This window comes from Myotis lucifugus, unplaced genomic scaffold (genome assembly GCF_000147115.1).
Source record: "Myotis lucifugus unplaced genomic scaffold, Myoluc2.0 scaffold_190, whole genome shotgun sequence".
Classification (NCBI taxonomy): domain Eukaryota; kingdom Metazoa; phylum Chordata; class Mammalia; order Chiroptera; family Vespertilionidae; genus Myotis; species Myotis lucifugus.
Window position 1 is genome coordinate 116,447 of NW_005871238.1, and position 14,223 is coordinate 130,669.

At 46.7% G+C, this 14,223-nt stretch overlaps 1 protein-coding gene across 4 annotated transcripts in view; it reads right to left on the minus strand.

Annotated features, from left to right (window-relative positions):
* RNF115 (ring finger protein 115) overlaps positions 1-14,223 on the minus strand; it is a 72,140-nt gene that overhangs the window by 5,929 nt on the left and 51,988 nt on the right. For all 4 annotated transcript variants that reach the window (XM_014462778.2, XM_006096872.3, XM_023760720.1 and 1 more), the window contains 3 exons: positions 6,712-6,780; positions 5,260-5,332; positions 4,070-4,163 (listed from right to left, as the gene is read on the minus strand). In XM_014462778.2, the coding sequence (XP_014318264.1) occupies positions 4,070-4,163; positions 5,260-5,332; positions 6,712-6,780 (236 nt within the window). The remainder of the gene's footprint in view (positions 1-4,069; positions 4,164-5,259; positions 5,333-6,711; positions 6,781-14,223) is intronic.

Sequence of the window (14,223 nt, forward strand, 5' to 3'; positions counted from 1 at the left end):
CCCCCCCCCCCTTTTCATCCCAAAACAAGGGGGGATTTGGGGGGTTTCAATTCCCCCCCCTAATCCCCCCCAGGTTAGGGCTTATTTGGGGGGTTTGGGCCCCCCCCCCTTTCACCCTCAAGGCAGGTTTAAAGGGGGAGGGTTGGGGCCCCCCCCCCTTTTGAGGCCCAGAACAGGGCCAATTAGGGGGGTTGGGGCCCCTCCCCCCTTTCCCTCACAGAGCCAGGGCCCAATCAGGGGGGTTGGGGGCCCTGCCCCCCCCCCCCCCATCACGCACAGAGCAGGGCCCATCAGGGGGTTGGGGAGCTCCCCCCTGTCACGCACAGAGTAGGGCCGATAGGGGAGTTTAGGGCACCGCCCCCTGTCACACACAGAGCAGGGTGGATCAGGGGGTTGGGGTGCCGCCCTCTATCACCCACAGAGCAGGGCCTGATCAGGGGGTTGGGGCGCCGCCACTGTCACACTCAGGGCAGGGCCGATGGGGAGGTTATGGCTCTACCCCGTCACACACAGAGCAGGGGTCCGTGGGGAGGGGGGGAGTTGGGGCGCCACCCTCTGTCACACACAGAGCCGCAGGGCGATCAGGGGGTTTGGGCGCTGCCCCCTGTCACGCTGATCCCGGTGCTGGGAGGCCTCGCTGCTCCGCTGATCCCAGTGCTGGGAGGCATATTACCCTTTTACTATATAGGATAGAGGCCTGGGGGCCGGCTGGTTTGCCCTGAAGGGTGTCCTGGATCAGGGTGGGGGTCCCCACTGGGGTGCCTGGCCAGTCTGGATGAGGTGATGATGGCTGTTTTCAGGCTGGCAGTTTTGACTGAGGCTCCCAACCGCTCCTTTTTTTCTTTTTTTTTTTTTCTTCTGGGCAAGCTTTAGCTCTGGCTCTAGCTCTGAGGCTTCGGCTGCTGGTTTGTTTGCTGTTCTATAATCGAAACAATGTATAACTTCAGCTCTGAGATCCCAGCCGGCTATATTTGTTAGAATGTTTCAAACTGCCAGCTCAGAGGCCGGCAAGTCAGGCGGGGAACGTTGGAGTCTGCAGTCCCTGGAGCAAGCAAACCTCATGTTCACTTCCAGCTGCCTGGCTGCCGGCCGCCATCTTGGCTGACAGTTAATTTGCATAAGGATATGCTGATTAGCCAATGGGAAGGGTAGCGGTCGTACGCTAATTACCATGTTTCTCTTTTATTAGTGTAGATAGGATGTCCCTATTTCCCCCCTTTTGCCCCCTCTACCCAGCTCTTGCCCCCCACTTCTCTCTGGCCATCACCATTCTGTTGTCTGTGTCCATGGGTTGTGCATATATTTTCTTTGGCTAATCCCTTCTTTAAATTCACTTCTTTAAATTTTTATTTTCAGATAAGTGCTTATAACTGCACTATTATATATTTTCTATTATATCATTTAGAATTAAGATATTTTTTAATTGAACCCTTGTAAATTTTAGCACAATTTAATAAATTATGCTAGAAGCAATTAGGAGATTTTTCATGTAATGCAGATACATTTCAATTAATATTTTATTAATTTTTAATTTTTTAATATTTTAATTTGAAATAATCTCATACATGTAAAAAAACTATAAAATACTACAGCATATTATATGTACCCTTCACCCAATTTCTTAGGTGTTAATAATTTAAACATAACCATTATACAATTAACAAAATTCGGAATATATTTTTCTTATAATCTCTTTAATATTACTTAATCCATTTACTTTGTTTTTGTTAATCTTCACCCAAGGATATTTTTCCATTGAATTTTAGAGAGAGTGAAGGGAAAGGGAGAGACACATTGATTGGTTGCCTCCTGCACATGCTTTGATAGGGACTGGGGATCAAGCCAGCAACTGAGGTACATGCCCTTGACTGGAATCGAACCTGGGACTCTTCAGTCCATGGACTAATGCTCTATCCACTGAGCAAAACAGGCTGCAGCTTAATTCATTTACTTTTAATCTATGTGTCTTTATATTTAAAGTGGGTTTTGTTTTTGATTCACCCTCATAATCTATCCTTTAATTGGTGCATTTATGCCACTAACTTTCAGAGTGCTTACTGATAGAGTTACTACCATATCAGGCGGCTTCTGGGTCTTCTGGGTCCTGCCCTACCTTGCCGCCGCAGGTCGGCTTCTGGGTCTTCTGGGGCTGCCCTGGATGGCGGCGCGCTGGCAGCTCGCGCTGTCCCACCCTGCCTGCAGTATGCAAACTAGCTGCCATCTTTGTTGGCGGTTAATTTGCATATCACGCTGATTAGCCGATGGGAGGCGTAGAGAAGGTACAGTCAATTACCATGTTTGTCTATTATTAGATAGGATGGGGTTCGTGGTAACAGACTGGGATTTGAAAAGGAGAACTGATGAATGTGCCTACTGATTGCATTCATCTGATAAGACCTACTTTTCCAAGTAAAAGGTTGGAAGAAATAAACTAGGGCTTAGGCTAACTGTTAGGTAAAACAGGAACATATTCCCAATGTGTGACAGACTTCTGGCAGTTTCTTCTTAGGACCTAACACTGGAAATATGTCCACCACAATCGAGGGACTCATCTCAGTCATCTTAGCTGTTCCAGTTCAGTTTACCCTATTTTCCACATTAGGCATCCTCTTCCAACATGGTTGTCCAAAGCTATCTGAACAAGCTGTAGTTAAAAACTGTACCAGCAGTTGGTGCTGCAGAACTGCAAAGCTCTAGGGCAGCTCCAAGTCCAGAGACAGGAAGCCCCCTTCTCCGAGGACACCAGCCAGTCTATTTCCCCTGCAGGATCCGCTCTGTGTCCCACAGCGCTCAAGGCAGTTGGAGCAAGACTTTCTATTTAGTAGACGCACTGCTTCCTCTCCATTCCTACCACCTGTGGACTAATTCTAGCTGTTACTTCTTATGCCTCGTCTACGGGAACAGCCTCCCAGGTAGGATCCCTACACCAGGTCTTCAACTCTATAAATATATACTACACTTTGGTATCTGCTCATTTCCCCTAATACCAGCTCCATAGCACTCTCCAGTTCATCTTCACTTGGATTCTCAGCTGGTGCCTCAAAAATCAACAAATTAAAAATATTATATCACCTCCTTACCAAACCAGGGCCTGTTAACAATCCCTCATTCCTGATAATGCCAGCACCACCTCTGTAGTTGCAAAGTTGCATTATCTTAGAATCATCTTTGACCTTTCCCCTCCTTCAATCGATCATGCAATCAGTGATGAATGCCTTTCTCTTCTGCATCTACCCTTTCCTTTCTGTCAGCCTTGTCACATCACCTGAACCCCACCTAGATGCTGCAACAGCCCCTCACATTCCTGTTTCTGCTTTCTTCCCCTTCCAATCCACTTTAGACACCACCTCCAAGTTAATCTACTCTGCAGACCACTTAAATTCCCTTATCCCTCCATTTGAGGGTCTACAAAACTTACCTCCCCTCAAAATATTCACCCCTCACTACTCTGCCACAGCTTCAATGTCCAGCAAGACAAGATCTACCCTTCCTATCCAATCATACCTCCCAAACCAGATTCTATTTCAGACCTGATTCAGACACTATATCCATGCGAACATTTGAACATTGGTTCATACTTTTCCTGAAATAGAATGACCTCTCTAAGGAGGCCCATCCTACCTTTAAAATCTGACTCTAAATGTGTGGGGAAAGAAACTCCCAGTACAAAATAATGTCCTTTATCACTAAATTCCTCCAATGTTATAAATAAAATATCTATTCCTAATGTACCTAACTATAGAGTTGATATGAAACCACTTCCCAGCCTCTCATTTATATCTTTTCCTATCTCCCCAGAGTCAGTAAGTAGCATCTGCTCAACAGTATTTTTTTACACTGTTATCTAATTATTTGGAGAGTTTTGCTTCCCCTAGTAAATTCTTCAAGAAATCAAGTCTTATGTATCTTTGTACCACATGGTAATTGCTCATGGTACCTAATGAAGACTAGGTACTTTCCTTACACGGTACCATGGTAGGAATTTGAAGAGTGTCATAGGTTCACTTGAAGATCCTTAGTACAGGAAGTGCTGGAATTGTAAACAGAAGATGACAGAAACTGAACCTACCAACTTGTTCCTGAGTTACTGTCACTGTTGGAAGAGATGTGATCTTTTCCTTGTCAGCTGGGGGAGGCCCCGTGTTTTCCAGCTGTCCTAAAAGCTACAAAAAAGAAAAAGAAGTGGTGAACATCTAACTATCCCTGGGTAACGACTTGCTCTAGCCAGAACAAACAGTGCAGATATTAGAAATGTTAGTTGCTCTTGCTTCTGTAAGGCTCTGAGAGGCACAGGTTTCCTCTTACTGCCGCCATAACACTCCTGATTGCTTTACAATTTCAGAGAGACATCTGTATAAGTCTACAGACAGAGCCTATCATTGCAAGGCCCGCCTTTGGGCACAAAGCAACTTTAGAGGCAGCAAAAGGGTTGTGACATCATGAATAAAACTAAAGCTTAACACAAAGTAATACTTAACTGATCCAAAAACTTCATTCTGCTGGAAGGAAGAAAAGGGTGGGAGTATGGAAAGTAGCATAAGGTAAGCCAAGAAATTGGTAAAAACTGCCTATAAGATTTGGATATAAACAACATGCTTTCTATTCTCAGCAATCCACAAGGGAAATGAAAAAACCAATTAAATTAAAATTAACATTAACAAGTGGAAACAATTATCCATGGCATGGGAATACCTTTTTCTCTGCTTCCTTGCCCTACTTGCTCCATCTGGCAGAAATCCCTGCTTCAGCACATGAGACCTTCCTTTTTTTGTGAAGTAACTTGTTAATAGGATCCTCATAGGCCTGAACAAGAGGCCAAAAATACAAAATACTGTTTGTTATAAAAAAAGGCTTTTTTTAACTGATTTTTTTTTTTCTTGAGAGGAAGGGAGAGACAGAGAACCATCAACTTGTTGTTTCACTTATTTATGCATTCACTGGCTGATTCTTGCATGTGCCCTGACTGAGGATCAAACCCACAACCCCGGGGGGTATGGCAACGATGTTTTCTGAGCTAACCAGCCAGGGCAAAAAGCTTTTCTTCCTATGGAGGTGAAGTGATCTCAAAAAAGTCTTAGATCTAGAAGATAGATGGGTACTGAGCTAAACCAGCAATCATTAGTAAAATGCGCACCCACAAGCTCTCAAATATTAGGGAACGCAGAGTGACTTCATTCAGAAAATAGCAGAGAGGAGAGCAGGAAGGCTGCGGAACCATGAGACACAGTGAACAGACACCTTCAACAGGCAGCTCCTCACCTGGGTGACAATGGCATCAAGCCCTGTTTGACCCCAGGCATAGTCCCCAGGGTTGGAGTGCAGCATCCCGCTCCTATACATGAGATGAGACAGACAGCATTAGGTGAAGTGACCAGGCTCCGCCTTACACCACAGAAACACTGGCAGAGGGATCCTGCTCTCTCAGACCTGCAAAGTCATAAGTTCTCTAAAATCAAGTGGCAAAAAAGTTCTCAGTATTTCCAAGGTCAAACAGATTATCCAAATAGTCTCCCATTCTCTAGGAATTTTTCCTAAACTGAATGGAATAAAATGTGAAGCCCCTTGAAATACCACATGACACACAAGAACAAAAGGATTCATTGCCTGTTGGTTAAGGAAAGTTGATCTTCTCTGTGCCCACTTACATTAAACATAGATGGAGCAGCTTTCTAAGAGTTTTTCCCTCATGACTGGACAAAATCTGGAACAGACCTCACCCGTGGTTCTGAACAATGAGGAGCTTTCAAGCAGAAGCAGCCATCGCAGTCTCTCTGAACCACAACTTAAAACAATACAAAAGAGATGTGGCAGTATCTCTCTGCGGAGCTGCTGGTGCACGGCCCTGGTTGGCGGAGGGAATATGTTTAGAGAAACTACAGGTTAGAAAATAGAATAACTGTGTGGATGAACTGAGGTCACTCTAAGCAAAGAAAGGCTTTTGGGGGCAGAGTCAGAAGTAGCAAAATAATTGTCCAGACAACACCAACCATATGTAAGTGTCACTCTGATACTGAATTATAGTCTTGTTTCTTCTGATGAACCTTCTTACTTAGAAAAAAGCATTATGTTTTCAATTTCAGAGATTCTTAAGGAATAAAATCTTCCCATATGATTAGGAGAAACCCACAAATCAGATAGTTACCAAGCCTGGCAGGAACCTACTCATTCCCCACCTCAACACACTCCAGAATCAGACACATCCAATGCCCAGACAACCTGGGGACCAGAATGACCCTTGTGAGCCTGAACAAAAAATTAAGTTCTAATTCACCCTAGCCGGTTTGGCTCAGAGGATAGAGCGTCAGCCTATGGACCAAAGGGTCCCGGGCTCAATTCTGGTCAAGGGCATGTACTTCGGTTGCAGGCTCTTCTCCAGCTCGAGCCCTGGTCAGGGGCGTGCAGGAGGCAACCAATTGATGTGTTTCTCTCACATTGCTATTTCTTTCTGTCTTTCCCTCTCTTCCACTCTAAATATCAGTAAAAAAAATATCCTTGGGTGAGGATAAATAAATAAATAAAGTTGTGTTTTTTTTTTAAAAAAAAAGCTCTAATTAAGTTTGAGCTCAGCAAATAATGGCAGCCTGACAGCCTGCCAATCGCATCTGTATATTCACCTATGAAGCTCTTTCTCTTTCTTACCATGGCATAGATACTAAAGTTAGCTAAAATGATGCTACTCCAACAGAATAAAAAAGGCAATTAGTTACTTACCAGGTAAAAGGGGATCCACCAGGAACTGCAGAATTTGCAAAGAACCCTGCAAAGATCTGTTGTATTATTCTGTTGGAAAAGAAAAAGTTAGGTAAGACAGCAGACTACTGAAAGTACTCTACAAATATCCACGGCTGACCAATCCCACCAACCCCTTCTCCAAGCCACTATGGCTTTTCACTATTATCTATATACTACAGGCCCAGAACACAAAATTTATGCACGGGAGTTGGGGGGGGGGGGGGGGGGGGACACCTCAGACCGGCCTGCACCCTTTTGCAGTTTGGGAGCCATCGGGGGATGTCCAACTGATGGCTTAGGCCTGCTCCCCACAGACAGCGGGCCTAAGCTGGCAGTCGGACATCCTTAGCGCTGCCGCAGAGGCGAGAGAAGCTCCTGCCATTGCCGCTGCGCTTGCCAGCCGTGAGCCTGGCTTCTGGCTGAATGGTGCTCCCCCTGTAGGAGTGCAAAGACCACCAGGGGGCAGCTCCTGTGTTGAGCGTCTGCCCCCTGGTGGTCAATGCACGTAATAGCGAGTAGTCATTCCGCCATTCGATTTGCATATTAGCCTTTTATTATATAGGACTAGAGGCCCAGTGCACGAATTTGTGCACGGGTGGGGTCAGGCTGCCCGCCCCCAATCAGGGTGAGGGGGGGCCGATTGGGGACGAGGCCAGCTGGGGGAGTTATTAGTGTCAAAGATCTTTGAGGGTGTATACATCTTTGCTGTTGGCTTTCGGATGAGGTGAAGCTTCAAAGGTGCTTTAGTGTCATGGACAGTTACAGCTTCTGTTTCTAAGCCTCTCCCTAGACAGGTCATGCGGTTTAGTTCCCTGCTGACAAACCCTCTAAAGAGAGACCATGGTGTGATGTGGCTGCCCTCTTTGGTAGTAAGCAGTGGAGAGAGAACGCAGGAAAATGGTGGTTGTGCTGGGCACCTCTCCTGGACACCTGCCTGACGGTCCAGGCCGTGAGCAGTTTTCCTCCTGATCACTCGTCACTTAGAATCCTGGTCTATGAAGGCTGGAGAGCATTTACTTATTTAGAATCACTGAAGGTCACACTTCAGTGATTGGTGTGGGGAGAGCCGATCGGGGGTAGGGCCGGCAGCGGGGAGGGGCTGCGGGCGGTTGGCTGCCTGGCCCCGCCCCTGATCGGGCCGGTTGGCCCCCCCAGTGTGCGTTATAGCCCCCGGTCATTTGCCCGCTTGGCTTTTATAAATATATATAGCCTAGAGGCCCAGTGCATGAAATTTGTGCCCGGGGGGGGGGGGGGGTGTTCCCCTCAGCCTGGCCTGCGCCCTCATGCAGTCCAGGAGCCCTCAGGGGATGTCCGACTGATGGCTTAGGGCTGCTCCCCATAGAGAGCGGGCCTAAGCCAGCAGTTGGACATCCTTAGTGCTGCCACAGAGGCGGAAGAGGCTCCCGACACCGCCGCTGCGCTCACCAGCCATGAGCCTGGCTTCTGGTTGAGCGTCACTCCCCCTGTAGGAGCACATTGACCATCAGGGGGCAGCTCCTGCGTTGAGTGTCTGCCCCCTGGTGGTCAGTGTGTATCATAGTGAATGGTCATTCTGCTGTTTGGTCGATTTGCATATTAGCCTTTTATTATACAGGACTAGAGGCCCAGTGCACAAAAACCGTGCATGGGGGGGGGGGGGGGGGCTCCCTCAGCCCAGCCTGCACCCTCTACAATTGGGGACCCCCTGGGGGTTGTCCGACTTCTGGTTTAGGCCCCATCTGTGGGATCGGGCCTAAACTGGCAGTCGGACATCCCTCTTGCAATCTGGTAATGCTGGCTCCTAATTGCTCACCTGCCTGCCTGCCTGATCATCCCTAACCACTCTGCCTGCCTGCCTGCCTGCCTGCCTGATTGCCCCTAACCTCTCTACCTGATTGCCCCTAATCACCTCTGCCTGCTTGCCTGAGCACCCCTAACTGCTCCCATACCGGCCTAATCGGCCCTAACTGCCCTCCCCTGCAGGCTGATTGCCCCTAACTGCCCTCCCCTGCCAGTCTGGTCTCCCCTAACTGCCCTCTCCTGCCGGCGTGATAGTTCCCAACTGCTCTCCCCTGCCTGTCTGGTCACCCCTAACGGCCCTCCCCTGTCGGCCTGATCGCCCCTAACTGCCCTCCCCTGCCAGCCTGACCATCCCCAACTGCCCTCCCCTGACAGCCTGATCGCCCCTAACTGCCTCTGCCTTGGCCCCCACCACCATGGCTTTGTCCGGAAGGAAGTCGGACGTCCGGAAGAGGGCTGGTTGACCCAGTCTAATAAGCATATTAACCTTTTATTAGTATAGATAGATTATATAGGATAGGATTGCTTAAATGGGGGGAAAAGCCTTTTTCAGCAAGAGGAGATGCTGTTGGCAGACAAAAACACATAATCCCTATATCTGGACTGATAGCCATATGCACTATACTGCCAAACCGGTCATTAAAAAATTAAACTGCAAAAATAAAAATAAAAATAAAATTGAACCACTTTCTTACACCTCACACCAAACAGCTGTGGCCCTTAGAACCCCTCCTCAGGTTCTGCCTTCGCATTTCACCCAGATTAGGTTCTGAATGGTCGGTTTCTATGCCAGTCAACGTCAAAAGCTCCGCCTCCTAGGCAACCACTGGCTCCTGGCACTTCACCCAGACTTTGTTCTGATTGGTCGGTTTCTATGCCAGTCAGTGTCTCCGGGCCTATCTCCAGGCCTCTACCCAGCCTAATCTGCAGCCACCACAGCAGCTGCTGATCAGGCCCTGCCTCTCTCTCCAGGCCTGATTTGCAGCTTCCGTGGCAGCAGCGAGGTCATTAGGCCTCCAGCCTGGCCCTGGGCCGGAGGCTGCCCCGCCCACCCCCACCCCCTGCCCTGCCTGCCCACTGGCCACCAGCCTTGCTGTGATAGGAGCCTGTGGGCCGCAGGGGAGGGACCTAGAGATGCTCCATGAACTTCCTGGTGACCAGTCATTCATCTGGTCGTTTAGGTCATGATGGCCCCTGGCCTTTTATAATGTAGATGTGCATTACCTATAGACACAGATAATAGTGGGGAAGGCCTAGGGCAGGGCAGGATTCAGGTTGAGGGGGACAATGGGGGGGGGGGGGGGAGTGGGACATCTGTAATACTCTCAACAATACTCTCAACAAAGATTTTTTTTTTTTAATTTTTTTATCAGCGATCCTTCAAGCATAGCCTTTAGGACCCAATGGTGAGAAATGGGTGACATGCTTAATGCCCTAACTGTCACAGAGCCTTAGAAAGTAATATCTGGCATTCTCTGATCCTATAGCACCTATAGCAGAACACAGTTTTTACTTGGCAAAAAAGATGAGTGGAGGGGAAAACGACTACTGAATAGTCAATAATATTTACTTACACAGGTGAAGCTTCTTTTCATAGTATGTCTAAGGTAAAAAAAAAAACAGGTAGGGCCGAAACCGGTTTGGCTCAGTGGATAAAGCATCGGCCTGCAGACTGAGAGGTCCCAGGTTCGATTCCGGTCAAGGGTATGTACCTGGGTTGCGGGCACATCCCCAGTAGGAGATGTGCAGGAGGCAGCTGATCGATGTTTCTCTCTCATCGATGTTTCTAACTCTCTATCTCTCTCCCTTCCTCTCTGTAAAAAATCAATAAAATATATTAAAAAAAAAAACAGGTAGGCCTATTTAATGAAAACATTAAATAATAATGTTGCTAGAGAGGGAAAATTTCATCAAGACAGTATTTAAATGTCTAAAATATAAAAAGCTGATTTAGAGCCAAAATCACTGAGTTTGTAACACCCATAAAGAAAAGGGGGGGAATGGAGGGAGGTGCCCGTGTTTAATATGTTTTACAAGCGATGAGATTAAATATTCAGAACATTCCTAAGACATTTTTAATATAAAATAAATGTTAACCCTATCCTACAATTAATCTAATTTAACATGCTAATTATTCTATTAGCTTAAGTAGCTAATAAAATAACAGCAGACACTGGGTAGCTGACCCCAAATTCACTCAACACCCTTCTCCCTTGACACCTACTACTAATACATACTCTCCCAGCTTTCTTTACAGCTGGGGTTGGGGAGCATGTGACAAAGTATCCAGTGAGTACAATTTTCTTGACAGGTGACATATAGGGGGGAGTGGAACAGTGGAAAAGATTTTTCTTTCCTTAAAAAAATAAAATAAAGGATAAATAAGCTCATGCTATTTCTTTCCCTTTTCTTCCTGCCTGAGGCCCTAAGGAAGCATGAGGGAAAGACCAAGAGAATCACAGAGATCCAACACTCACATGGTTGAGACACTGAACTAACCTGCTGCCAGCTACCTACAGATTTGTTAAATCTAAGAAAAAAATTCTTGTTTAAGCCACCATTAAATCAGGGTTTATGTTACTTTCATGTTACTAAGGTAATGATATCTGTAAAGGACATTTGAGAAAAGGCAGCTTACATCTTTCTCCCACTCTGCTATTAGTCAAAGGGACAATGTAGTAATAGGCCAGACCACAATTTCCTATGAAATAAAAAGGCAAAGCAAACCAAGGAGCACTGATTCAAGCTAATATGTTCATACCGATATTTTATTAGTCTGACAAGAAGTTTTGAGCAAAAAGATTTTAAAATTTGACCCCTGCCTATTTGAATTGAACTGTATGTGGCCCAGCTCAAGGGCTAGGTGAAAACAGTGTATTTAGCCTAGTGCCTGAAAAATTCTAGACACTTCATAAAGGTTAGTTAACTTCTACTGCTCTCTTAGATTGCAGGCAGGATATAAGGCCACCTAAGGGAATTCATATTGTGGTTTTAAGCATTTATTCAGTAACAAACAACAAATTAGGATAATTCTTCCATTCTTATTTGGCCAATATATATATTTTCTTGAAAGTCCTCTATTTCCATTAATGGAAACTCACAGAAACTGTATTTGTCCAATAGACCAGAAATTATCAGCTAATAGAGAAACATGAGCTGATTACTTTACTCTGATGCCCCAAATCTCTATTAATTTAAGGGCTGTGAACAAGGGCTGCTGCCTAAAATGCCTAGATCCGCCCAGGTGGTGTGGCTCAGTAGTTGAGCGTCAACCTATAAACCAGGAGGTTATGACTGATTCCCTGTCAGGGCACATGCCCAGGCTGCAGGCTCAATCCCCAGTAGAGGGCGTACAGAAGGAGGCAGCCGATCAGTGAGTTTCTCTCATCATTGATATTGATATTTCTATTTCTCTCTCCCTCTCCCTTCTTCTCTGAAATCAATAAAAATATATTTTTAAAAAATGAATAATAATTAAAACAAAATCCATGAGTCCACACTAAAACAAGTAAGTCAACAAACAAATAAGGAAGGACAGGGAGAAGAAAAAACCTTTTTACAAAATATTATCTACTAGAGGCCCGATGCAGGAAATTCGTGCAAGAGTAGGCCTTCCTTCCCCCCGATGCAGGAAATTCGTGCAAGAGTAGGCCTTCCTTCCCCCAGCTGCCAGCACCAGCTTCCCTCTGACACCCAGGACCCGGGCTTCCCTCACAGCCTCAGCTTTGTCCAGAAGGTCATCCAGAAGGACGTCTAGTCTAATTAGCATATTACACTTTTATTATTATAGATTACTTATAGAAGAAATCACAGAAATGGAAAAATTATTTTATATCTATTATAGTATTAATTCAGGTAAGAATTATTAATTACAAAAGAGAAAGGGTGCAAGAGAAAGAATACCTTTATTAAAAATTAGTGGCCCAGTGCACAAAATTCCTGCATGGGGTGGGAGGAGGGGGTTCCCTAAGCCCAGCCTGCACCCTCTCCAATCGGGGACCCCTTGGGGGAATGTCCGACCGCAATCTGGGACTAATGGCTTCTAACCGCTCACCTGCCTGCCTGCCTGATCACCCCTAGCTGCCCTCCCCTGCTGGCCTGATCTTGCCCCCAACTGCCTCTGCCTGCCTGATCACCCCTAACTGTCCTCCCTTGCTGGCCTGATCTCACCCTTCAACTGCCCTCCCCTGCTGGCCAGATCTCGCCCCCAAGTGTCCTCCCCTGACAGCCTAGTTGCTCCCAACTACCCTCCTCTGCCGGCCTGATATCACCCCCAAGTCCCCTCCCCTGACAGCCTGATCACCCTAACTGTCTCTGCCTCAGCCCCCACCACCATGGCTTTGTCTGGAAGGAAGTCGGACATCCGGAAGAAGGCTGGTCTAACTAGCATATTACCCTTTTATTAGTATAGATAGATTATATAGGTTACTAGAGGCCCGGTGCACAAAAATTTGTGCACTCGGGGGGGGGGGGGGGGGTCCCCCAGCCCGGCCTGTGCCCTCTCACAGTCTGGGACCCCTCGGGAGATAACGACCTGCTGGCTTAGGCCTGCTCCTGGGTGGCAGAGGGTAGGCTGGCTGAGGGGCTGAGGGCTGTTTTCCTGCTGGCAGTTGACTAAAAGCTCCCAACCGCTCCTTGTTTTCTTTTTTTTTTTTTTTTTTATTCTGGGCCAGCTTTAGCTCTGAGGCCTCGCTGCTGAAAACATGGATACAATGTTGTGGTCTGGGGCTGACTGAAAGCTGGTTTTGTTTAGCTTCTTATTTGCAACATAGTAATAGTTGCTTAGAGTTGCAGTTGAGAGTCCGGCAAGTGAGGCGGGGACGTTGGAGTCTGCAGTCCCTGGAGCAAGCAAGCCTCCCTGCTCGCTTCAGTGCCTGGCTGCCGGCCGCCATCTTGGCTGACAGTTAATTTGCATAAGGATACGCTGATTAGCCAATGGGAAGGGTAGCGGTCGTACGCCAATTACCATGTTTCTCTTTTATTAGTGTAGATGATTGCTTAAGTGGGGGGAAAAGCCTTTTTCAGCAGGAGGAGATGCTGTTGGCAGACAAAAACACATAATCCCTATATCTGGACTGATAGCCATACACTATACTGCCAAACCGGTCATTAACCCTTTGAGTGCCAACCAATATCCTAGGAACTATGCTAAAATTAGCAAGGCATTTTTGCTGATTTTACAGCAGTTTAGGAAAAAAATTATGAATCGCAAGTAAATGAAGTTACATATTCAATATCTTCCACAAAATCGTCATCTTCACAGCAAGAACTGACATATTTAGCAATATCATCATCACTAATAAAAGCAGACTTAGAACTGGACACTGCAGGAGGAGCGCAATAGCGCTCCCGGCACTTTTGGCAAAAAGACAGGAGGAGCGCAATCGCACTCCCCGGCACACTAGGGGTTAAAAAAATTGAACCGCTTTCTTACACCTTACACCAAACAGCTGTTTCCCTTAAAACCCCTCCTCAGCCCCACTTTAGGTTCTGCCTTCGTAGTTCACCCAGATTAGGTTCTGATTGGTTGGTTTCTATGCCAGTCAGCGTCAAAAGCTCCCCCTCCTAGGCAGCCATTGGCTACTGACACTTCACCCAGATTTGGTTCTGATTGGTCGGTTTCTATGCCAGTCAGCGTCTCTGGGCCTATCTCCTATCTCTGGTCCTGATCAAAGGGGCGTGTCTGATCAGCAGCCTGTCAGAGGCCAGGAG